General features: G+C 31.6%; 1 protein-coding gene across 4 annotated transcripts in view; it reads right to left on the bottom strand.

Annotated features, from left to right (window-relative positions):
• The window catches only part of DYNC2H1 (dynein cytoplasmic 2 heavy chain 1), a 289,185-nt gene that overhangs the window by 140,577 nt on the left and 122,592 nt on the right, over positions 1-26,016 (bottom strand). For all 4 annotated transcript variants that reach the window (XM_081063149.1, XM_081063152.1, XM_081063150.1 and 1 more), the window contains 7 exons: positions 25,810-25,908; positions 24,209-24,332; positions 16,015-16,178; positions 14,218-14,337; positions 13,392-13,526; positions 11,651-11,794; positions 7,114-7,203 (listed from right to left, as the gene is read on the bottom strand). In XM_081063149.1, coding sequence (XP_080919275.1) covers positions 7,114-7,203; positions 11,651-11,794; positions 13,392-13,526; positions 14,218-14,337; positions 16,015-16,178; positions 24,209-24,332; positions 25,810-25,908 — 876 coding nt within the window. The remainder of the gene's footprint in view (positions 1-7,113; positions 7,204-11,650; positions 11,795-13,391; positions 13,527-14,217; positions 14,338-16,014; positions 16,179-24,208; positions 24,333-25,809; positions 25,909-26,016) is intronic.

Here is a 26,016-nt window from a genome sequence, read left to right as displayed (position 1 = left end):
CTATTCCGATAACATCTATATAGAACAACAGTTCTAAGTTGGGGGTAGGGTGTATAAAGAAAGTGCTAAAATATTTAGAGACAGTGCTAGGATTAATTTCTGTTTACATCTCATTAAAAATAAAACAGATTTATTTAACCAGCTGAAATCCAATGGTGAGGTTTTAGTCAGTCATTACTAACTAGATCAATATCCTGCATTAGTAATCCTCAATTTGTCATTGTGTATGTTTATAAGCTCCTGAACAATGCATACCCCTAAATCAAGAAATTTCAGTTGTAGAAATTTATGTAAAGGGATCATGAATGTAATCCTGGATAAGAAATAAGGATATGCTGTGCAAGACTGTTTACAATGGAGGAAAAAGTAAAACAACATAAATGTTCAAAAGTCTATCATGAAAAATACTGATATCAAAACAGCATAATTCACATGAGGAAGGAGGGGCAATATGTTTATATAAACATATATGGATACGTATCTGCAAAAAAATTGGAAGAAAGATATCAAAATTCTTATCAGTGATTCATTTTTAAGATTACAGGTTTTCTTCTTTTTCCTTAGGTACTTATATTTAGTTTTTAAACTTTCTAAAATAAGCTTATATCATTTCTGTAAAAAAAAAAAAAAAAAAAAAAGTAAACGTTTACTAACAAAAAAAACCCATTTGGTAAAGCACCATCTTTCCTGCCAAGTTCTAATTTAAACATTTTATTTAGCTTTCCCATATTGTAAATACTTTATTTATATCTAATGTGTATATAATTATAGAGATAAATATATGGACATTAAGATATTTAAAAAGATCCTCCTATAAATACTACCAGCAAGTAAACTCCTTGCCTGCCAGAAAATCACCCTCAATAGGAGATGCAGTATATTGGATAATACTCTACAGAAGGATTATCTTGTGTATGTTTGTATATATATACAGCAAGTACTCAATAAATATCTATTGATTAAGCAATGAAATAGCTACCGTGTGACTTAAATTATTATAAAAAGCAATGTCATTTGGGGAGATGTACAATGGTCTTAGGTATTACAAGGTCAGAATTCAGGTTTGGGATTGAACTGTGACTAACTGAATAAGCCACTAAGGTATTTGTTTTATGAATTAATGGATATTTAACATGATTATAATAACAGCCTTCATCTAAGGTAAAGAAATAATGAAGACAAATTAGACAATAAATGTATTACTTTGAAGGCTTTATCACTTAATAATGTAGTTAATTCTTTATTACATGTACATATATATCCACACATACAAATTCACACACAATATTATATATTGAGCCATTTCTTCCTCTCAACTGAGGAAGAATAATGTAGTCTACAGTATTAATGGAAAAAGGCAAGGCCCTGCCTTAAGGCCACTCTATGATTCTCAGATTAGCTCAGATTAGCTCAAATCAGTAATTATTAATCATTACTAATTATTAATTATTACTGGGACCAAACCTCAAAATGTGGGCAAAAAATAGCCACATAATATGTAGTCAATAAATGGGTAATGGTAGTTGCCCTTCTCTTCATTTTTTTGGTCACAGAAGACATCCTGACCTCAGGCATATGCATGTAATCACAGTTGGGCCAATGATATTGTATCACTCCACATAATGGTACAAGGGATGCCATATGACCTAAGCCAGGACAACTGGGATCTTCTTTTATCTTTTCCAACCTAGACATGGCTGAAGAAAGCTGTTGGTGGCAGCTGCCTCGTTGCCCAGCTGGACCAATGAGTCCTTTCAGCCATAGTAACACCATAGTTACAATAATATTATAATGAAGGACAATGATGATTTGAGAATAAAAGAACACAATTTACTGAGAGACTGAGAGAAAGCATTATTTTCAATTAAATTGAAGTAAAATTAAGAATTAATAAATCAAGCTTAAGGAATTTTCTGAATATTTATTTCAGTAAAAACAAAGAACAAACCTGCAATATCCAGAGTTCACAAAGTATTTTTTACCTCTAACACCCTTGATCTACACTACTTTTCAACTCAGAAAATTTAAGTGTCTTAATTCAATGTTAATTTACCTCAGCATACTTAGGTTCTGCTATGAAATATTTTAATATCAAGGTATATATAATAAGGAAAATTTCAAATGATCTTCTATATAATTAACTAGAAAAACCACTAACAGATGGTAAACTACTAGGTGGGATGAGTCAGCCACACATTCCATGCCATCACAATACTCTAGCAAATATTCGAAAGCAGTGAAACTATTACAGCATAATTAATACAATATGAGGGAATCTTACAGTCAACTTTAGAGTTGAGATCAAGTTCACAACTCCAGATATAATTGTTTGTTTCACTCTCATCCTATTAGTAAGAAGTTTTCAGCATCAAGCTAAATGGGTATCAATGTCAGCTCCACCATTCACCTGGGCAACCTGAAGAAAGGTTATTAGGTCTAAATCTTGGTTTCCTCCTTATATGATAGGAATGATGTAGGAATTAAATCACAATATATGTAAAGCACTTACACAGTGCCTGGAACATTGTAAGTCTTAAAAGGTGACATATAACTATCTGCTTTACAGTAAATTAATACACTACACAACATTGGAAGGGAAATATATTTCAAAAATATTCCATAGACTCCACAATTCTCAGAGACTAAGAAGCAATAGAAAGTATAATTCATTCATTCCTTTTATTTCTACTTCACAGTATCTATTGCTTTCAAATATGTTCAATGAAAAGTATAAAGCAAATGTTACCATCTGAAGAAGTCTTTCTTTAATCTCAAAGAAGTTGCTATAGCATAGAACTTGAGTATTCTCATTTGTGCTTGAAGTTAAACCATACATTTTAATGAACAATTCTATGCACATTCAACAATACTTCCAGAAAAATCTAAAGGGTTAGATATAATACTAAAAAGTTTCAAAGTTATCTAAGCAGAAAAAAATTATCTAAATTACCATAATTATCTAAATTATCTAATTACCAAATTATCTAAATTCACTTTAATAGCCACAGGTTATAAAATTTCAAAACACCCACACTTTTATTAGAAAACACATTTCGATAGAAAACATGTCAAATTCCAAATTAAATGATTTGTAAGATAAATACAATCATGATAAGCTATTATTATTTTATTTTTAAAACATAACGTTCATCTGAATTTTAATCAACTAGGCTGACCTGCAGAGGCATAAACATACCAAAAATTTGAGTGAAAAAACTTCTAGTCACATCTCACCAGTTTTCCTATACCATTTCAGATCTTTCTTGGATCACACTTACAAGAGGAAAGGGAAACAGGAAGAATATATGCTCTCCCATCCTTTTCTGTAATCTTGCCTTATATAGTTGGAAATTATCTAACACTCCAACAACTTCCTTTATTTTGTGTCTATTCCAAACAATAAACTGGGATGAAGAAATGATATGTAAAGGTACTAACCTGTACATAGTTTTATTATAATCATAAATTTGGGAAAACCAAATATATTGCTTATCCTATCATTGTCTAAAATATTTAGGTTACTGAAATAAATACTTTTGATCTCTTAAAAAAATGACACAGTCAATAATCTAAACTGAAATTGCTAGACAGCTTTCTACATTTGGGTTACTTAATCAAAAGTCTAAATTATCTGCTACAAAACAAGTCAATCAGTTTTTACTCCAGGTCAGGTTGCTTTCACTTCAATGCGCTGTGAATACTAATAATCCTATCCTCTCTCTAGTTCAAGAGTCCCCTGTTGCCATACTGTTGTCACCAACACAACAGCAAAATCAGCAAGAAAGAAAGGGGTTATCACTTTGTGATGAGTATAAATACCTAACTATTACACTGTTCTGTACACCTGAAACTAATAACAAAAAATAATAGATAAATGAATAAAATATGATATAAAATAAAATAAGAAACTCTGGCAGTTTAATGGGATGCAGACTGCTAAAAACCCAAAAAAGTTTCACTAAAATATGAAATTGGTTCCGTCCTAAGATTACACTGCTAAATCTTGAGAAATGTACTTCATTGCTTACAATTAATGTGATTTCAGAATTTTCATTCATTCTATGGACTGCTGAATTCATGTTGAATAAGTTTTATTATACTCATATAGAAACATGAATTTTAGAAAACAGATACTCCATCATCAATTATAAACATGTCTTAAGAATTATAAACCACAATTTTCTGGGAGTTTGTTTGTTTTAGTGATTTTAGCTGTTCTCAATCAATAGAAAAGTATTACTTAAGATAAGCAATGAAAATACCAATTGGGTATTTTTAGCACCCAATTGTGCACTAAATTGTGAGTACCCAACTGGATACTAAAATGTTAAGGACATTAAGCCTTGCAAGCTCTCTCCTAGTGCAATAAAATGCTAGCTTTACCCTAACACACATATTTTTAAAAGGTAAAGTGACTTAAAAGTATTCCTTGCTATATTTCACTGATGTCTTAAATCATTTAGTACTGAATACTTATTATATCCTTCCCTAATTACATTATAAATTTTATGACATAATGATTTACATCTCATCCGTAAATATATTGCATAAATAAAAATAAAATAATATATAAACTGAGGTAAAGATACATAGGTTAGAAACAAACAAGAAACACATAATAAGCAAAACTACTAAAATTTTGGATTTAACTGATGTCCATAAATATGTACATTATTAATAAAGAATTATGGAACATCCTTTAAAAAAATACTAACGTTTGAAAGAAAAAGTTTATGGTATCTTTTAACTTAAAATATTTTCCAAAAATAATATTTATTTATAACATTACTTTCAAAAGGGATTTGGGGCATCTTAAAGTAACTATAGCGCTCTAATATTTTCATAAATCACAGCCTATTTTAGTGTAGAAGTCTTAAATGAGAGTAAAAAAAAATTAAATATTTTATTAGAAGAGTTGACTAAAATGAAACTATAGCCTTAATATATTCACTAGAAAACAAAAAAGATTAAAGCTACATTTAAAAACAAATCATGTAAATCAAATAATATAGAAATCAAAAATAAATCAAATGATTAAAGAATAAAATATAAAAACAATAACTACGATAAAGTAGACTTATTCTATAAAGTAAGGCTTATTCTTTAAAATACCAAGAAAAATAGATAAATATGGCAAACAACAAAAATGACTAATAAGGAAGGTAAAAATAAACAACTTTAATAAAAATACAGAAAAGAAATTAAAAAATAAGATATTTCTAAACCACAACTTGGTAAAAATAAAAAAAGAGTGATAATATCTAGGGTTGACAAAGATGAAAGGAAGGAGGTACCTTACTTACTCTGTGGAGAGGAGTGTTAACTGGTAAATAACTTTTAGAAGGCAGTTTGATAATATTCAACAAAATTTCAAAAGTTCTATATTCTTAGACCACCACTATACTTTCATTGAGAAATCTGCTGAATAGAAATACCTACTTACACATGTACATAAAGATGAATATACTGTAAAGGACTTCATAGTCATTCATAACAGCAAAAAATATATACAGTCTAATATCGACCAATCAAGTAGTAGTTAAAGCAGCAAATAAACATATTATGGAAAACCACACAATCACTAAATATAATGAGGTTAACATATTTATACTTATGGAAAGATCTTCTGGAGCTATTTCAACAAAAAAAGATGCAACAGAACAAAATATATAGTAAGGAAAATGTAAAAGTATATGTATTTGTTGGTATAAATATGAAGAGAAAGGAAACAGGTTATAGAAGAAACAAATCAAACTTAGAACTGATTTCCTCTAATGAAGGAGTAAAAGCTGGAGGAGGGGGTGAAATGACTAAGATTTTTTTCTATACAGTTCCATAAAGTTTGAGACTCAGAAAATGTTTTTTAACTTTTGTTTGTGTAATAAAATTTTAAAGTATTACATGAGATAATGCATTATACAAATGTTAGCAATATATGAGATCTATAACATAAAATTCTACTTTTATGTCATCCTCGTATCTAGGATCATAACATTTTAGTGATGAAATGAGCTTTCAGATCTTTGCTTGCAATTCTTCATTTCACACAAGTTAAAACTGAAGGCCAAACAGATGATTTTTAGAATGATAGTTAACTATAAGACCTTTAAAATAAAAAACATAAATCCACCATTCTCATTAAAGAAGGAATTCTGCAGAAACGCTCAACTATAATTCTTGAACTTCCAATAATGTCCATTTGTCAAAGTGCTGAAAGGCACTTTGAAGGATTTATTTTCTGACTCAAGTAACGATCCTCAACAAAATCACTCTAATCATAAAAATTACTAACACTTACTAAAAAATATACTAACTACATCTTTTTCAAGATTTTCTAAGAAGCCTATATAATTGGACCATAATAACTCTATTTCTCTCACTTATTTGTCTGTATGAAGCTCTACTTCAATTTATCTCAAGCTAACGAAGACTGATATTTTTAAAAATTCCAAAATGAAAAGCCTCTGTGTTTTCTATAATATTCAAAACTTTCTAAAATATGCTCCATTGAGTATTCCACTGGGACCTTTATAATATAAAGATGTCTATGACAAATTTCTAACTCAGAATCAGGCATTAGTTTACTTTCTAATGCCAGGAATAGGAAACAATTTTGTTCCCCAACCCAGGGAACATTTGGCAATGTCCAGAGATTTTTTTTATTGTAACAACTGAAGGAAAGGGAATGCTACTGGCATTAGTTGGCAGAGGCCAGAGATGATGCTAAAGATCCTAAAATGCACAAAATAGGCCCCTCAACAAATAATAACGTGGCCTAAAATTTCAATAGTGCTGAGGTTGAGAAAACCCAGCTACAAAATGACCTACATAATCTATCACAGTTTCCTCTTTCAATGGCTACTGGGATGACCAGAGCAAAGTCAGCTAATCCAGTGTTTGCTCTCCCTTCTTCCCTTGTGACTTTTTTCCCTACCACATCCCAAAGCATTGCAAGACATTCTAGATAGTAATGAATATTATTCTAGGAAAATATCAGAAATTCCAATTTCAATACCTTTCTAGTAGGTAAAGAATTACATAATTTAAATGTAATGCTGTATTAAATCAAGAGTCAGGTAGTATTTTATATGTGAAAAATATAACACTTCTTACCTTAAATAGACAACGGCATATATATTCATATACCATATGTTTTAATGAGCTGATAAGAGACTGGATTCGCTGTTCTGTATTTTCAGAATCCTGTAGATTACAATTGGAAAGTTGAAAAACCACTAGGGAATTTATAAACATTTAAAAAGTACCTCCTATTTTAATCACGCTTATAAATAGTTTCTCAAGACTCAAAGCTGATGGCCAAACTCAAGTGCTAATTAAATAAGTGCATTAAACTTATACTCTTAACACAATTGAAAAATTGATGTATTTTTCTTTAATGTATAGACTTGTTATATAGAAAAGCACAGGTTCCAAATGGCGTCACTTGTGCTAAAAGCCATGATACCAAACCTATATTTATACAATATCTGTCCTAATTGCAGTTTTAACCTTCACTAGAAATGCAGTCTTAATCAACCAGTCTAGAATTTTCTGGTCACGCACCAGTAATCTGTCACTCAAGCCCTATTTACCCCACACACACACCTCCAGAGGAAAAAGAGGCAACCTGCATAATAAAACCTATCTTATTCCCTTACTCCAAAAAAGACGATGTCTAGGACTAAAAAAATCCTTCTTTTTCTTTTGCTAATTGCCCCCTTGCCAACTCTTCTTCTGATAAAAACCTTCCATTTTGTATAATCCCTCAGACTGCCCTTCGACTTGTTAGATGGGATTTTATCCAATTCATGAATCATTTAAGAAGGCCAATTATATCTTCAATTTTACTCTACTGAATTTTGGGGTTTTATTGACAGAGATAAAACTTTTAATAAATAAAAATTATAATCAATTTCTAATATAATATGAATTAAATGTGACTATACCACTTAGATTCCATACAACTGGGGTAAATCTGGGATAAAACCATTTAATTGCTTGTATTATAATTACCAATCCAGCCCTAAAACAGTATGACCAGAACTACCCTACAAAGAATTTTCTCACCTTCAATATAAAAACCTAAACAATCTTAAACCATGCCCTTCAAGTTGAATAAAGATGAATAACTTTGATATTGGTGCTTTAAAAATTCGTACACACCTTTAGTATTTTTGTACTTCCATTACATGATTTTTTACACTTCCATTTTTTTATATTTCCATCCTGTACTTCCATTGTACATGATTGCCATGATTTGAAAGAATATCATTAATGGCTATTTCCTTTGATTCATGAAAAATGGCTTGGGGTAGAAACGGCAGGAGATTGTAAAAGCCGGTCTCTTCCCTAAGTGTAATATGAGTTTCATATCTCACTTCAAAGAGCATGTGGAGAATACATGCCTGACAAAGTCAATTCAGGTATAATATTTAAACTAAGTTTGTTTGCTTCCTTGTGATTGTAACTGACAAGAATTAAAAAAAACCTAGTAAAATAATTCTAAGTTTCACTTTAACATATCCAGGATGAGCAGTGAAGTGTGTGAAATTGGTACAAAACATCATGAACTGGCATTTAGGAGCATCAAACCTAGGTGTCTGGTCTTGTTAGCTTGTTCTAACCAAGAGGTCATTGTTTACCATTCATATGGCAAGCACTCTTCTTCATTTCACTATTTATAACAAAGATCACATGTGAAATTGAAACTTGGATCCACTAAAAGATACTCTATTGTGAGACAAAGTAAAGTTATCTACAAGATCCAGTGGATTTTCAAAACATCGGAAAGCAAGATTTTTACTCTATATATTTAAGATTATATTACTTTTTAACATAAATACAAATGTACACACACAAGTACATACATATACACAAACATCAGTGTTATTCAATGGCCACATTATCACAGAACTATTGTTACTGAGGAGATACTGAGTTGTAAACTTTTCTAAAAAGTGCAAAATAATCAATATTCTAATTACGTTTAGTTAGAACTTCTAATTTATTTATTAGTTCTCATACCAGGTTAGAGACACTTCACTTTAACATGAATATATTTGATTACGGATAAAAAGAAATTTAAAATGAAATTATTACGTGTTCTTTCTAAGTAATCTATGAGAAATTTCAACGTAAAAAAGGTAAATATAAATGACTCTTTAGTTTTATCTGTTGACATAGTGAATTATGTAATACCATGTATCATGAACCAACTCTCACAGACTACTCCATTCTGGGTTTCCCTTTATTGTGTGTGTAAAAATGCTTCTATCAGTACAATATTATAAATGGTTTGACTAAATTTAACATACTTTAAAATTCAAAATTATTTTTTAAAAACTAAGAACCAAACTACAATTATTTATTCTTCTATCTTTCCCATGCGTCTAGAAACCCGATGTTTGTCTAAAGGGCATTATAAATATAAATGACAGAAATGCCTGTTTTCTCTACCATGACTGAAGACAGATTTTTGTTAATAAAACCTACCCCCCAAAGCACTATCTCTTCATTAGGTACCATTTTATTTCAATTTTGAATGTATGAACAACTTCAAATGAAATACATTACTGAAAAAAAATCAATACAAATGTAATCATCATATATAATCAAATAAAAATTTTCTGAAATAACTCATTCATGAACATAATAAATAGCCATGAAAATGAAGACAAGAATTGTTGTCCTGTTATGTTCCCTGCTATGAATCCAAACACCTAAAAAAATGTCTGACACATAGTGAGTCTGTAATAAGTAATAAATAATAATTGTTCCTCAGAAAACAGATTTCATGAACCTACTCGAATATAATTTTTCCCTATATTAACTAAAAGAACACATTACTCTCCCCTGAAAAAATAATTTAAAAAAACACCCATATTACTATTATACCAAACACAATAACTATAAAGAATAAGTAGATAAATTTTGTTTCATAAAAATATTTTAGAAATAAAGTGAAAAAGGAGATAATAAACTCAAAATGTTTACAACATCTGACAAATATTAAGGTTTAATGTCCTCAATATTTAAGAGTCTCTTAGAACTCAATTTTGTATCAATACCACAGAATGTAAAACAAAAAAAATCACCAAAGAAGAAATACAAATACACCAAAAAAAAAAAAAAATTCACCAAAGAAGAAATACAAAACAATCCTATATTTATCTTATAAGTGGTATTTATCTTACAAATGATCAAAGACTTGCAAATATAATTAAATATTTTTCAATTACCTAATAGGACAACTATTCAAAGATATGTAATATTCATTGTTGGTTAGGCATAGATAGAAAAAAGCACTCTCACTGCATCAGTTTAATACACCAATAGCATATGTTTCCAAAGGATAATTAGACAATATTTGTTTAAAGGCTGACAAATGTACATTTTTTGCCCCCGTTATCCAAGTCTAGGAATTTAACTAAGAAAATAATTGGAGAAGCAAAACACTGAAAAACATAATAAATGTCTGTAGATGTTTTAAAACATAACCCCCAAATTTCTGATACCTCTTCCATCAAAAGGTGAAGTCTATTTTCCCATCCCCTTGAATCTGAGTATGTTTGTGACTGCTTCAACCAACAGAACACAGCAGAAATGACACTGACACAAGGCTGGGTTACAAAAGGTGATTCATTTTCTGCCATGTTCACTACAACACACATGTTTAGAGCCCCCAGGTACAATATGAGAAATCCAACTACTCTGTGCTGTGAGAAAGCCAAGCTTCATGGAAAGGTGCAGCAGTCAGCTGTACTGTCATCAAGTCCTCCCGCCCCAGGCACCAGACACGCAGGTGAATCCCACTCTGAAGTCCTCCCCATCTCCCAAATCCCACTCTGAAGTCCTCCCGACTTAAGTCCCAGACATTAAGAAGCAGAGATAAGCCATCCCTGCTCTGCCCTCACCAAATTCCCCATAGAATCCATGAGTATAAGGAAGAACCCATGAGCTTATGAAAAACAGTTTTAATCTGCCAAATTTTGGGGTCATGATATTCAGCACAAGTAACCAGATCAATGTCCATGTAGGAGGTGGTTAAATAAAGTACGGTATAGTGTCACAATCTCTCAAAAATATCGTGTAGGTTTATATTTATTCACGTGAAAGTTGTCTATAATATACTAATAATTTTTTAGATATTATGATACCTTTTGGTTAAAGCAATTTATATCCTTTAATATATCCTTCCCTCCATTAGAATATAACCCAATACAAGAAGTGTATACTCTTATATCTCCATTACCTACAACAAAAACTGGCACATATTACAGTCTCAAACAACAAGGATATACAATGAAATTTTAAATGTCATTTTCCCCAAGTAATGGGATTATGTGGATAACTTCTTACCTTTATACCTTACTGAATCATCTGTGTTTTTTTTAAGGCTCATCCATTTTTAATTTGTACTCAAAACATACATCATTCCTATTAAGAAGACTGTCACATGGGGACAGTTTGTTAAGAATATAAACTACAATTAAGGAGCTAGTTTCTTTTAACACATTTTAAAATTGTTACATGTGGTCTCCTGAAATATAATTTTAAACAAATTTTCTCAGGAAATTGTTATTATAGATTAATCACCTTCAAAAGTGATCTCTCTAATTCAGGCTCAGCTACAGGGTAACCAACAGCATACCTGTTTGTTTTGTAGAGCTCGCTGGAAAAGTCGAAGAAATGAAGCCAAACTAAAACGGTACATGTTATTAATTTTGGACAAGTCAGAGATAATGAAGTACATCTTGCTGGCACTCTCAGCCAGAGGAAGATAGGCATCGCGCTCCTGCGGGTCATTGGGTGGGGAGAAAAAGACACCTCAGTCCTAGTGCTTTACTGCCACCTACAGACCACTATGCACATAGTGAGCCACAGCCTTATATATTCCTACATATATCCAACTAATGAAGATGACAAATCATGGAATTTTATAACTAAAAGGAATAGAATGATCTAGTTTTTATTTTTATGAAACTGAGGGAACTATATTTTAAATACTTCTCTATAACTCAGATTACAAAGCTAGAAGTGGTTCATGGGTTCATCTTAATGAGGACTGAGAGCAACTGCATTAGGGGAAAGAGTGAAACGGAATGGTAAACAGCTGTGAGCAGAATAAATGATGCATTTTTACATTTTAAAAGAGAAACAGTTTAGGTAATGCAAGAGGGCATGGCACTACTAGGCTATCCCTTCAGTACACAAAAATTAGAACTATGAATCCAGTGTGTGGGACTGGTGTCAACAAGAACACTGAGGGAACGAAAGAAGACTGTCAACAGGTGTCCTCATTAAGATAATAAAGTACCTAGCACTGTTTAACATAAGCATAGAAAGACCCAATGACCACAGAGGCTTTCATTCTGACTGGAGGAATAGGATGATAAAAACGAGAGGATCATAAGATTAAATGGCCTCAAGATTCTGAATGGAAATCTGAGTAGATTCTCTCAGTCATTCTGATCAAAGCACCAGGATTACAAATATGACATTGGTAAAATTATGTTTGTGACTCAGTAATGCCTGTTCAGAGAAAGAAGGCACAGGAAGTTCAAACTCCTTTTGACGTAGAATGACAGGCATGACATCTGCCAAGTTTAGAGTAGGTGACTGCATTGGAATCAAATATACCTTTGCTCTTACTCTGGTTTCAACAGAGCTCCTTCCCAAGAGAAGAAAGTAATAACATGAAATTGTAAAATTTGAGTGAGGGCTGAAAAATACTGAAATGGAAATCTGAAAAAGTTATTGAGATGAATGGGAAAGAATTAAACGATATCAGTGATGGCCCTGGTCAGTTTGAGGCCTGCAAATTCATAGTAACATTAATCGGCTTGGTTGTCTGATTTTCTTCAAGCAAAGCTTAGTCACTAAATTATATAGGAGGAAAAAATAAATTGTACTGATAGGGGTTTGGAATTATGCAAAGGAAATACCAAAAAAGAGGAAAAAGGATTTTAATCATTTGTAAGAAAATAATTCTGATCATCATACTCACATAGTCTAGGATAATTAGGGGGAAAAAGTGTTTTTAATGGAAAAAGTAGCTTATAGCTCTTGTAACTGAGGTATTTAATGTGTCTTAAGTTCCAAGAATGACAAAGATGCTTTAGCATTCATTTTCAATTTCAGTGCAAAACTGTAGTTTTAGATAATGATATGCCAGAAATCAGTAGAACCCAGCAGGGTATATCGACCTCATCCTCGTGTCCTCAACATCTCATCACCTTCTCTATAATAAGAATCAGACCAAAGGCTCTGGTGTTTTGGATAACTGTCTATTTTTGCAATCATTGTTTCCCTGAAGTCCTGATTCTGCACTTTAATCATATTAACATAAAAGTTTAAAAAAACATGATATAAGATCACAAAGGAATACTTACTTGATCAAGGAAAATCTGGAGTTTGTAAGATTCTTTAAGTGACTCTTGAATAAGTGCACTGCTTGCTTTTGTCTGATTCAAAGATTCAATCAAATCCTTATTTTCCAAAATATTGCCTTGAGATGTGGCAAGTGTCTGTAGAAAAAAAATAACAAAATCATATTAACATTATTATGCATATTAAAATAATCAATTAAAGGAAGCTCATAGTATCTATCATCAGCTTGATAATGTTTATGAAGACATTATCAAGAATTTCAACACTTTATAGCAGGGGTGTCCAAACTGCGGCCCACGGGCCAACTGCGGCCCGCAATCCATTTTTAACCAGCCCGCAGCAAATTTCAAAAATATATTTAGTTTACTTAAATAAACAAGGTGAAGCAATACGTACTTCACCTCGAGTGAGTGGCCCGGCTGTTTGTGTATTTTACCACATATGGCCCTTGGTAAAAAACGTAGAAAAAAGTTTGGACACCTCTGCTTTATAGCCTATAAGTATGATATAGTAAATCATTATATGATACTATATCATTAAAGCATTGCATATGTATTAACTTTATTTATCTAATTTAAAAAACTACTTAAAGTTATAGATTAAGTCATAATTGCATGGTACCATAACTGCATGCTCCTGAAATGAGCATGTAACATAATTATTAATGAAATAATCCAGTATAAAGACAGTATTAGTTAAAAATTACTTACCTTAAATATTACTTCGTAAGATCTTATATTGCAAGATATCTACCTTTTTGTTTAAATTTTGATTCATTAAAGAAAAAAAATGCAATACAAAAAATTATCCTGAATAACTAAATTTTACCTCTAAAAGAGATTCCTCAAGCTTGGCTAACTGTATTTTCTTATCTTCTTCCTGTTGTAATAGTTTTGTTTTCTGTTCCTCTAAATCAGGTTTCTCATGCTGTATAGTTAAGGCCAAAAGCTAAAAAAAATATATATATTTAAGGTCAAGTTTATTCTAGCAACAGGTTCAAACAAAACAATACAAAACAAAAACTTCCCACAAACAGGCCTGTGTTTGACCAAAAGCTACAAGTATTATGATACTACTGTACGTACTTCATTTGATTCTTTCTACTTAAATATATGAGACACCTTCACAATTATTTCTTACAAAAAAGAGGCAAAACAAATAGTTAAACCCATTGAAAAAATGTTAAACATTATAGGACAAGTATAAGAAATTGCATGATTTAACATATCAATATGGAATATTTAGTTCTAAAATTAGATTACATGTACAAAAACTATGGAAGCTAATATTTTTCAATGGTAAGTATTCACATAAAATAAGAGCTATATCACTTAAAATACTATACTATCAAAATCACAATGAAATACCACTTCCCACCCACTATATGACGACAGTTAAAAAAACAGTAACAAGTGTTGCCAGAATGTGGAGAAAATGGTACACTCATACAATGTTGGTGGAAAATAAAAATAGCACAGCCACTTTTGAAAAGTTTGTTTTTCAAAATGTTAAACATAGAGTTACCATAAGACTCAAACTTCCACTAAGAAAATCATCGAATTGTACACTTTAAGTGGGTGAATTGTATGATATGTGAATTGAATCTAATAAAGCTGATTTTAAAAATGCTATGCTAAATTCTTAATTTTGAAACTATAAATTAGAGAATGACATTGGCGTGTTATAAATTATATAATTCCAAATCTGCTCTACAAGCATCTTCACTTAGTTTTTATTAAAGTAAAATCTAAATAGCACCTTTCAGCAATTATTATGGAGAGCATTTAGAGAGAAGAAGCAATTTCAACAATTCTGCCAAGTTTTGAATAATTTGTCCATTGTTTTATTTATAAGAAGTTTCAACAAAAAAGCAAAAGTATCATCAAATAAATCAAAAGATATTGTCTATAAAAATATATGTGGCAAGCCATATAATATAGTAAGAAAAATATTTTGAAAGAAAAGTTTTTAAATTACAATAAAGTAAAAATTGTAGCAAATATACGCCTAATATAAATTAAAGGAGGAAAAAATCTACTATTATTAGGTGAGTAAAAAATAGGGTGATACTCAAAACGTCAACAGGTATATCTTTAAAGAGGGGGAAAAATGAGTGATAGCTTAGGTAAGTAAACGTCTGGACATGAAAAAATTACTTTGAAATTCATGCAGTAAATAACCATACACAGATGAAGTGAATTCAAAGATGCATATGTTCTGGTGGGGGGAAAAATGTTAGATTGGGAATCAAAGATTCTCAACTAGCTAAATAGGTCAATTAAATGAAATTTTCACATTTAAACTTCAGTTTTTAAAATTAAAAAAATAAACTGGCTGATCTTAATATCTATATTCTTCGAATCTCCTGAATTCTACCATATATGACAGAGATAGACTGTAAAATTAAAGTTATACTAGAAAAAGCAGCAATGTGACATTAGCAACAAATGTACAAGTCTGATACAAACGATACATGTAACAAACCCAAAAGCTTTACTTAGGTTGCAAGTATATTTTCAAAAGATTAAACCCTAATCAGTTTAACAAAATAGCTTCCCACTCAAAATAACTAATGAGTATGCAGTACTACAAAAGATCTCTAAGGTACATTATGATTGACTATACCTGTCCTCGTAATCCACTTCGTGTTGTAGTGAAGTTAACTTCAGTAACAATGGATGCTGCATCAGGTGGAATAAAGGGATTGGGGTTTCTCGTTGACAAAAAAAGGCGAAATTCTTCATTGTAGTCAATAATTTTGTCACCGATTTGTACCACATAACGTGGTCCTATTTTTTTAAATGACACAATTAGTTGACCTGAATATTCTGTATTTTGCTATATGACATTAAAAAATATAATCTAGTATTTCTAAATAGTTTGTATTAGAGGATTTTCAAGAGTCCAAAAGACAGCAAGTTAGGCTACCCAAGGTACTATTTACCAGAATGTTTCATGAATTGGCACTTTTGTAAGCAATTATAAATAATATTCATTAAGATGATCCTCGGTTATTGAAGCATCAAAGGAGTATCTACTTATATTCAGTATGGTTTTAATGTTAACTAGATGTTTCATATTCCAAATTTTTCTGAAATGATTGATTACAGATTTTAAAAAGTAACTCAATTATATATTATTCTCTATTTTGAAATTCATCAATTAAATAGTGTTTATTATACTAGTATTTAGGATGGAATGCTTGAAGACAGAATGAACTGGCAAAAACCTAGGATTATGAACATATCAGTAATGGCAGAGATACTTATTAATAATATCAAAAAGGATTTATTCAGACTGTCATATACAGGTAATTCACGACAAGAAGTTAAATTTGGAAAAATAAAGTTCTGCCTTATAAAGAGTACATTCCAAAATAAAAAACAATGATATTCATTATACAACACACATAGAGAAATGAATCAACAATTATATCCCTAACTTACGATTTTAAATGGACAAAAAATAATTGATTTTTAAGTACAAAATACATATTTTCAAAGGTTAAGAAAAACAATTTACAGAATTATTGAGAACACCAGATAGGTATTAAAATTTTACCTAAAACTCTGAGTTAATGTTAAAAGAATTCAATAAGCACTTTGTGAAAGGATATACAAATGTCAGGAAAAATCAAAATAATACTGAACTTTAATCATCAGCAGAGAAATATAAATTTGAAACCCCAAAGTAATACCTCTACAATAACTAGGAATGATTCAAGAAACCTTAAGCAGAATAAATGCAAGAAAACCTCAATTCTAAGGATATCATAGTCAAATCAATGAAAATCAATGACAAACATTTTAAAGCATCCAGAGAAAAATGACACATCACTTTACAAAGAAGCAACAATAATACAAGCAGGTTACTTCTCAATGGGAATGACAAAAGCTAGAAGACAATGGAATAAAAACTTTAAAGTGCTGAAGAAAATAACTGTTACCGCAGAATTCTATGTCAGACAGAAAAGAAAAAAATCCTTCAAAAATAAATGAAAAAGAAGTTTGATTCCACTAGCCCTTCACTAAATGAAATACAAAAGTAAATCCATCAGACAGAAGAAAATAATCCTGATGGAAATGCTGGGAGAATTTAAGAACACTAGAAAGGGTAAAAATGTATAAATACAATTTTAAACAATAATTATAATGTCATGTGGAGCATGACAATGCATCACAACAAAAATACAAAGGCAGGTAGAGTAAAGTACTGGAGAACTGGCAAAGTATTTATTTGTATTAAAATAACAAGTCAAAGATATACATTGTCATATGAAGAGTAACCATTAAAGAAATCATAAAAAACTGATCAAAAAAATCAGGTTACTTAAAAACTATATCAGTTATTGCAAGAATTGATTAACTGTGTTAAATTACATTATTAATATTAAGACTGCATGGCAAATGAAAATGCAAAACCAAATGATATTACCGCTTTGAGAGATGCTTTACAAACAAGACCAACAGAAAATGGAAAGTAAAAGAATGGAAAAGAAGTACCATGCAAACTATAGCTACCAAAATTTATTGTACCCATCCTAATATCAGACTTATAAACTAGAGACATTTCTAGAGATAAAGAAGGATGTTTCATAATGATAAAGAAAATAACAGAACAGAAAGATAATCAAGTTTCCAAATATGTATGTATCTAAAAACATAGCTCCAAAATATTTAAAGCAAAAATTCACAGAACTAAAACCAAAATGGACAAATTCAAAATAATAGAGACTTTAAGATATTCTTTCAATATGTGACAGGAAAAAAAGTGAAGACATGGAAGAAAACAATGTAATCAACAAACTTGATTTAATTGACTTTAGAAAAATTAAAACAACATGAATAACATTCACATAATTTTTAATTGTACATGGAACATTTATGAAAATTAACCAATGTCAGAGCATAAGAAATGCTTTAACAGGGTTAAAAAAACTGAACACTTCAGAATAAATTCTCTGACCACAATGGAGGTAAGCTAAAAATCAGTAACAAAAAAGGTAACTAGGAAACTTCCAACTGCCTGGAAATTAAACACCACGCAAAAATTGCTAAGTAATTTATGAATCAAAGAAGAAATCAAAACTTGTGGTGTGAAATTAAAGAAGGACTTAGAGGGAATCTTATAGACATAAATGCATACATTAGGAAAAAGAAAAGAGTACCAATATTTTTAATTTCCGTCTCAAGAATCTAGAAAAAGGAAGATCAAATTAAATTTAAGGCAAATAACAGAAATAAAATAACAAAGAGAAAAAAACATCAGTTTAAAAATACAAACGAGTCACGGGAATGTAATCTACAACATAGGTAATATAATCAATAATATAATAACTGTATAGTGATGGAAGATTACTAGACATGTGATGATCATTTTGTAAGTATATAGATGTTGAATCACTACGTTGTCCACCGAAACTAATGTAATAGTGTATGTCAACTATACTTTACTTTTTAAAAAGGATTTTATAAACACACTGTTTTAAGCAAAAGCAATTACCTTTTTTATGATTGTTAATGAAAATAGTCTATCAAAATTAAAATGAGATATACTTGTATGTGAAAAAATAAAAATACAATAGAGAAAATCAACACAGAAGTTGGTATTTTTAAAAAACTAGTAAAATTGATAAACCCTTATTAAGACTGATCAAAGAAGAAAAATCAGTATCAAGAAAAAGGAGACAGTATTACAAAACTGAAATTAAAAAGTTATGAGACTTATATAAAAAAAATTACACCAATTCATGTTGACAATTTGGATGGACAAATACCTAAAAAAAAAAAAATACAGCTTAACCAATGCTGACAGATACACAAAATATAGAGCACAAACAAAACAAATTAAATTCAATGCTGAAAAGGCAAGCTGAGGCTCAGGTTTACTAGCATTTGCAATAAAAGATAGATCATCATGTCTTAACAAGAAGGTATTGAGATGCTCGTTATAGGGTTTGGACATATATTAGGTGATTTGGGGAGGGTTGAAACAAAGTGTGATTTTGCTGGGGAATGAGAGCTATCATAAAGAGCAGACAATTCCATGATTGGCATCTTAATAATTTTCATCTAGAAGGTGAGAGAAATGGAGTAAAACTAAATTAATATTGGTTTGAAAAAGCAGAAATCACTCAAATTAATTGGGAGAGAAAGATATTGGGTTATTTTTGTGATATGGAAAGCATTCTTGTTTTTTGTGCTCAGACTTGATTACAGTCAGAGTAACCTGTCTGCTATTGGTGCTGAGAAATGCTTTATGTACAACAGGAGAACAAAACAGCCAAGCTATCAGAACCAGGCCAGCGCACAGCCCACAGTTGTCAGATGCTGTTCATTTATGCAAATGCAAGCAAAACTTATCTATGTCATTATAAGTCAGGAATGTGGTTATACTCATTGCAGGCAGTGGTAAAAAAGGGAGCTTCTGGAGTACTGATAAAGTTCTATACATTGATCTGGGTATTTACATATACATACACACATACATACATATATTTCAACAAAATGGTAAAATTGAAAAACAACTAGTTTTCTCTGGTGAGAGGACTACTCATGAGGAGGAGAGGGACAAAACACTACTGCCATTCTGTACTACTTGATTTTGTAACCCATGCAAGTATTATTTTGATATAACTTTGTTAAAAAATTCAAAATAAATGGCTTATTATCTAAAAAAGACCCTTGGATATAAGTCCTATATCCTACTCTTAGAAAATATCAGATGTAGAACTACGAAGTCCAACACATTCTTTTTACAGTCCAACTGTAAAAAGTATTAATTTACTTTGGAGTTAACCTACGATGGAGTTAATTTTGACCAAAATTATTCTTCAGGACACAAAACCTTTACTGTTGGTTAAAGAACTTTGAAGACAGAATGATTGGGCACAAGCATAAGATTTTATCTGCTGCTTTCTTTCCAGAGGAAGTTGTAATTTACATGTCTATAATCTTTTTTTCTGAATTTGAACCAGGGTTGAACATATATATATATATATATGTGTGTATATATATATAAAACATATATATATATAACATGTATATATACACATACACACACAGTTTTTTTTGTGTATATATATATATATACATACATATATATATTATATATATATATATATATATATATATATATATATATACACATACACACACAGTTTTTGGTCAGCATGTATAATAGATATGAATATTTGGGCTGCTTGTATGTAAGGATATATTAACTAGATAAATTCATTGTAATGCCTTGATGATTTCTATAACAATCAGCTGAAGATATAGGCAAGATCATTCTATAAAGTGTACCCAAATCCTACCAATATTGAAATGCATCATGCCAGAAAATGAAAAAGAAACTTAAGTCTTTTTGTACCAGGCAAGGGTACTACCCAACTTTATCTGCCTTGATTTTGGAAACCAATGTTACATGAATAGTCTACTACAACTGAAACTTAAACCAGGAAGTGGCCACCACTGCTTCCCAAGTGCCTGACATAATGACTTACAAAGTTGCTGCCACAGCTGCATAGCTGGTATGCAGACTTGGACATTGCTAATGATTATCATGTTTTCTTATTTATATTCTTTTAGGATGAAGACCAAATTCAGTTTATCTGTTGTATGTAGTATATACCTTTACAGGTCCAAACTCTTCAGAAATATATTATCACCTGAACTAGATAAATTCAGTACATGTGAATTGCCATACAGGAGGAAACATTGCATTATATAGATAACATTTTGGTAATTGTCTCCACTGAGGAAACTGCTCACATTGAATGGTATTGAATATTATTTAAGCCTAACTAACTAAAGATGAATGGGACTTAAATGAAGACAAATGCAAAATCCTGCCACCCAAATAACCAAATTGACATTGCCCAAGGAGGCATCGCATAGTCCATTAAGGATATACTGTTGGCTTTACAGCCACTATATACAAAGAAAGAGAACCAACAACTGAATACCTTCTTGGCCTAGGGGAAGTAACATATTAGTACTCGTAAATTTTACCAAAGCTATTTATCTGGTCAATAAACATGTGGCTAGGTCTGAATGGCAGCTTCTGCCCAGTTGCAAGAGGCAACTTTGGAAGTGTAATAACTCAAGCGATTGTAAATCAATCTTTGCCTTTGATCTCTATATCCTCCAGATGAACAGAATTACAGATATCTACAAATAATCTCACAGATAAGCAAATCCAATGGAATGTTACAGTCATCTGTTATCCATGGGAAACATTTCTAGCAATCTATAGCACTGAATATTTTATACAGTGGGCTGACTTCGAATAGTGCGCTTGGCTATAAAGCATGCCATGCTGAGACTAAGTGAAATATATCAGTATAGAGATTCATGGCTCACAACTAGTAAGCTACCTTAGAGTTTCTCAACCTCAATGCCATTGACATTTTGTGCTGAAAAATTATTTGTTGTGAGGAGATGCTCTATGCATTTTAAGATGTCCCTGGAATAGACTTCCCAAGTTGTGACAACCAAAAATGTCTCCAGATGTTACCAAATATTACCTGAGGACAAAATCCCTGCTGTTAGAGAACCATTAGTCTGGCTGTGTTCAGGCCATTGGGCCACCCAGATTCAACTGGGCTACCAAAGACACACCCAATTAAGCACAACAATTAATCACAAACTTAATCTTTGTTGCACATATATATGTCCATATGAAGCAACTATGCCTAAAGTGAAGCATCTGAACTAAAAAAAAAAAAAAGAAAAAAAAGAATGTTCAGCTCTCATCTCTACTATAATTCCTGGATCCATACTCAAACCCAATATGGAAATAAAAGAACCATAAAGGACTAGAATATTAATGAAAAATACTTTCGACATCTATAGTTAGTAAAACTTGAACTATTGCCAACTCTACCAGCCTCTATCTTAACAATGGCTACATGGCTAACTGACCAGCTGTCTTCAATTATTGACTAATTGTAAACGGCCACATCTACTTCTGCATGGGTGGAGCAATTAGGCACACCCATGCAGAAGGAGGAACTGGACCTTGCTCTTCATTTTGTACACTACACATTTGAAGGGATTTTTGAATAGCATCAATTTGAAGAGGAAAAGCATATTCTGTCCCTATTATCTGTACTTGCTTCGACCTCAGTATGTAGAAAGGCAGTTCACGCTGCTTAGATTAAGGGCCCAGGGATGTAAATGAAATTGGACATACTCTGTTTTATCTGGTTCTAGGACAACCATCCTTTGCCCCCAAAGGAAATGTATGATGACAAAATGGCAATTCACAAGGAACGTTAACACTCTGGAAAAGGACAATCTGAAGTATACACAGGCTTCCACTAATGTGATATGGATGTATGCAACGCAGGGAGGAAGGTAGAAAAAGTAAGGTAGGGGCAGACAGTAAGTCTCTTTCCTAATTATAAAATAAACAAACTGACTCAAACAGCCCTGCACAACCATCTGGAATAGTGGTGGTTCATAATGTGAGCAAATCATGACGTGCAATATATCTCTTTTCACCATATACCACTTCCCGGACCTCGTCAACACCCATTCTCAGACAATACCACAGATACTGCTAAAACATGACACCAATCAGGGGTTTTATATTTAATGAGCCCTCAAGTGCCAGAATATAGACTCAAGAAAGTCAAATCTAGATGGCACTAAATGTTCATTTCCAGGCCTCCTTGAAAATAGCATAGCAAAAGCTAGCTAAACAGACCTGAGTCAGCACGAACAAAGAACAGACTGAAACCAGAGACTGAACTCTAGAAGGTTACAAAGACAAAAATAAAACCCACTACTAGGGTTCTTTTCACAACATATCAACCACTGCCAGGCCAAGCATACTCATTCGTGGGACAACAGGTGATCAAGAGAGTAACGCACACTTTGCTATCTCTTGGCTTTGCTCCAATTTCTCCAATTTTCTATTTATCTTGTAGTGGTACCAATGTATGTGGTGTAAGTATATGTATGTATATATGTATAAGCACATATCTGTGTATGTATCTGTATACAACTTGCATGACACATTTATAGTTTAAGAACATTAATCGTCAAAGTCTGGGTTAGGTGTCTGAGCAGAAAAGAGGTAACTTAGCAGTCCTAAAACGGCTAATCTTAGAAAGGCCCGCCTACAAGGTGGGCCCATAACCAGAATCTAAGAACTTGGATTTTGAGAGGGTTCTCACCATTCCCAGATCACATAAGAGTGAGTGGCTCACTGTGCTTAAACTATTTATACCAACAATGTTGTATATGCTGACCACCTACTTTCCTTTGAGGAGTCTGGAATTTTGCTACATGCCAAGAAGAATGTGCTTATAAAATCAGCCCCAATAAAAACTCTCAACACTGAGTCTCTAATAAGCTTCTTTGGTAGAAAACATTTCACATGTGTTGTCTCAAGTTCGTCGTAGGGGAATTAAGCATATCATGTGTGACTCCAATGGAAGAAGACTCTTGGAAGCCTGCATCTGGTTTCATGGCTCCTGACTTCACCCTATGCGCCTTTTCTCTTTGCTGACTTTGCTTTGTATCCTTTCCCTGCCATAAATCTTAGCCATGAATGTGACTATGCTGGGTCCTGTGAGTCTTCCTAATAAAATACTGTACCCAGGAACAGCGTTGGAGACCCCAACACGGTGTCTCTTCTCATAAACGCACTTTAAAGTTTTGTTTACTTGCTATTACTATTGGGACATTACCATTAGCCTCCCCTGTTTCCTCAGATTCAGTGGCAAGACAAAAAAATTCAGTTAGTTACGAAGTTAATTATTTCGGGAATTTTAAAAGTAGTTACTCTCTGGAAACTGTCAAATATTTACCTTGAGCAACCAGATCTCGTCTCAGTAATGGATAAAGAACAGGTTCTACACCATCCATCTCTTGTATAATAAGCGTTTTCCCAAAACGTACTGCCAACTCAAGAGCTGTGATAAAATTACTATCCTAAGAGAAAAAAGAATACATATTAATTCCTTTATTTCCTTAATATTTACAAAGGCCCTTACAAATAATGAATGAAAATATTAACAGGAATAATATGAATATTTTAAACTATGCATGCTAGCCATCCAAATTAGTTACAATTGTTTTTCTAGTTATGAGTACTTGGTGATGAATCATTTTAGTTGGACAAATTATCAAATAATCTTCATAAAAAAATGAAACAGACATTTAAGAAAAATAAGAAATTTTACATTAACAACAACAAAAGCCTTTTTCAATCTTCTACTATAATTTCAAATTGATTTAGAAACAAATTTCCTAATTCTATATGCAATGACTCACCCAACTATTAATAAGAACTACTTTGGTTTGTTATGTTCAAAGTCAAACACTGAATGGAAGAAGAAAGGCAAGATGATAAATTCTAGTAAACTTTTCTTAGTGCAGTAGGCCTAATCACGGTGAAAAGAACCTTTACACAAAATTCTATAACCATGCAAAATTTTTTGGTTTTCTGGTTAACGAAAGAATAGTTTCAAATATCATTCCAGGCCTCCAACTGTGGTGAAAATAAATTAAATATTTGAGGTAATAATTATTAAATATCCTATAAGTAACATTATAATGTGACTATATATTATATATGTACATATATAATATAGTCATATATATTATTGTATCATATATATGTGACTATATAATGTTACATTGTAAGTGACTATAATGACACTATAAGTGACATTAAAGTGTTATGTATATTATCCAATTTACAATGATTAATAACACACACAAATGAGGGTATTATCCCCATTTCATAAGTGAAGTATGTTTTCAAGAGGTAATTTTTCAATTATCCAAGAATATCTACAAATTTTAATCATACACTAGGCTTATGTCAAAAAAAAACAAAAAACCTAGCCAAAATAATTTTCTTGGCAAGATAAATATGGCAGTGCAAAGTCACTACTCGAAAGATTATGAATACATTTCCCTGACAATATGTTAAATCTTAGGACACATCAAAGATTGTTATGGTGAGTTATAGGAACAGGAAATTGTAAGAGGCACAGAGAGAAACTACAAGTATGCTAATAGGCCAGGAGGCTTTCTCCAAGTTAAGTTAGTAACTCTTAACTTTTCTATGAGATCTTATACTTGTGTTTTTAATCATAATTTATGGTAAATACTTATTAATTGTCTCTCTGACCTATTAGACTGTCATCTCCATGAGGGCAGGCACTGTACTCACAATTAAATTCCCAGGGCTTAGAACACGCTGCACATAAAAGGGAATAAATATTTATTCTAATCTCATCTTTACAAATTAGAATACTGAAGCTAAGAGAATTGTATTTCTTTCCCAGACTCCCATACCAGGTAAGTTATATCTATTTGACTATGTTCTCTGATTACAGACCCAGAGTTCTTTTCACCATAAGATGACATTACTAGTCTGTATCTAAATTATGATACATACCTGCTGATTAATAACTTCCAAACGCGAGTCTTTCAAATGTGTCTTTAACCATTCTGTAGCTTGGGAAGAAGGGTCTATAAGAAATGGGCACACTCGACTCTAGTTCAGAAAAAAGATTATAAGCTTTTATTAGATGGAAATAATTTCCTAAAAATTATGAATCAATTACTGAGTGAGTTTTTCTCTCAGGCTTTGGAAAATATAAAT

This window comes from Rhinolophus hipposideros, assembly GCF_964194185.1.
Source record: "Rhinolophus hipposideros genome assembly, chromosome: 10".
NCBI lineage: Eukaryota > Metazoa > Chordata > Mammalia > Chiroptera > Rhinolophidae > Rhinolophus > Rhinolophus hipposideros.
This window is presented reverse-complemented; position numbering and strand designations above follow the sequence as displayed.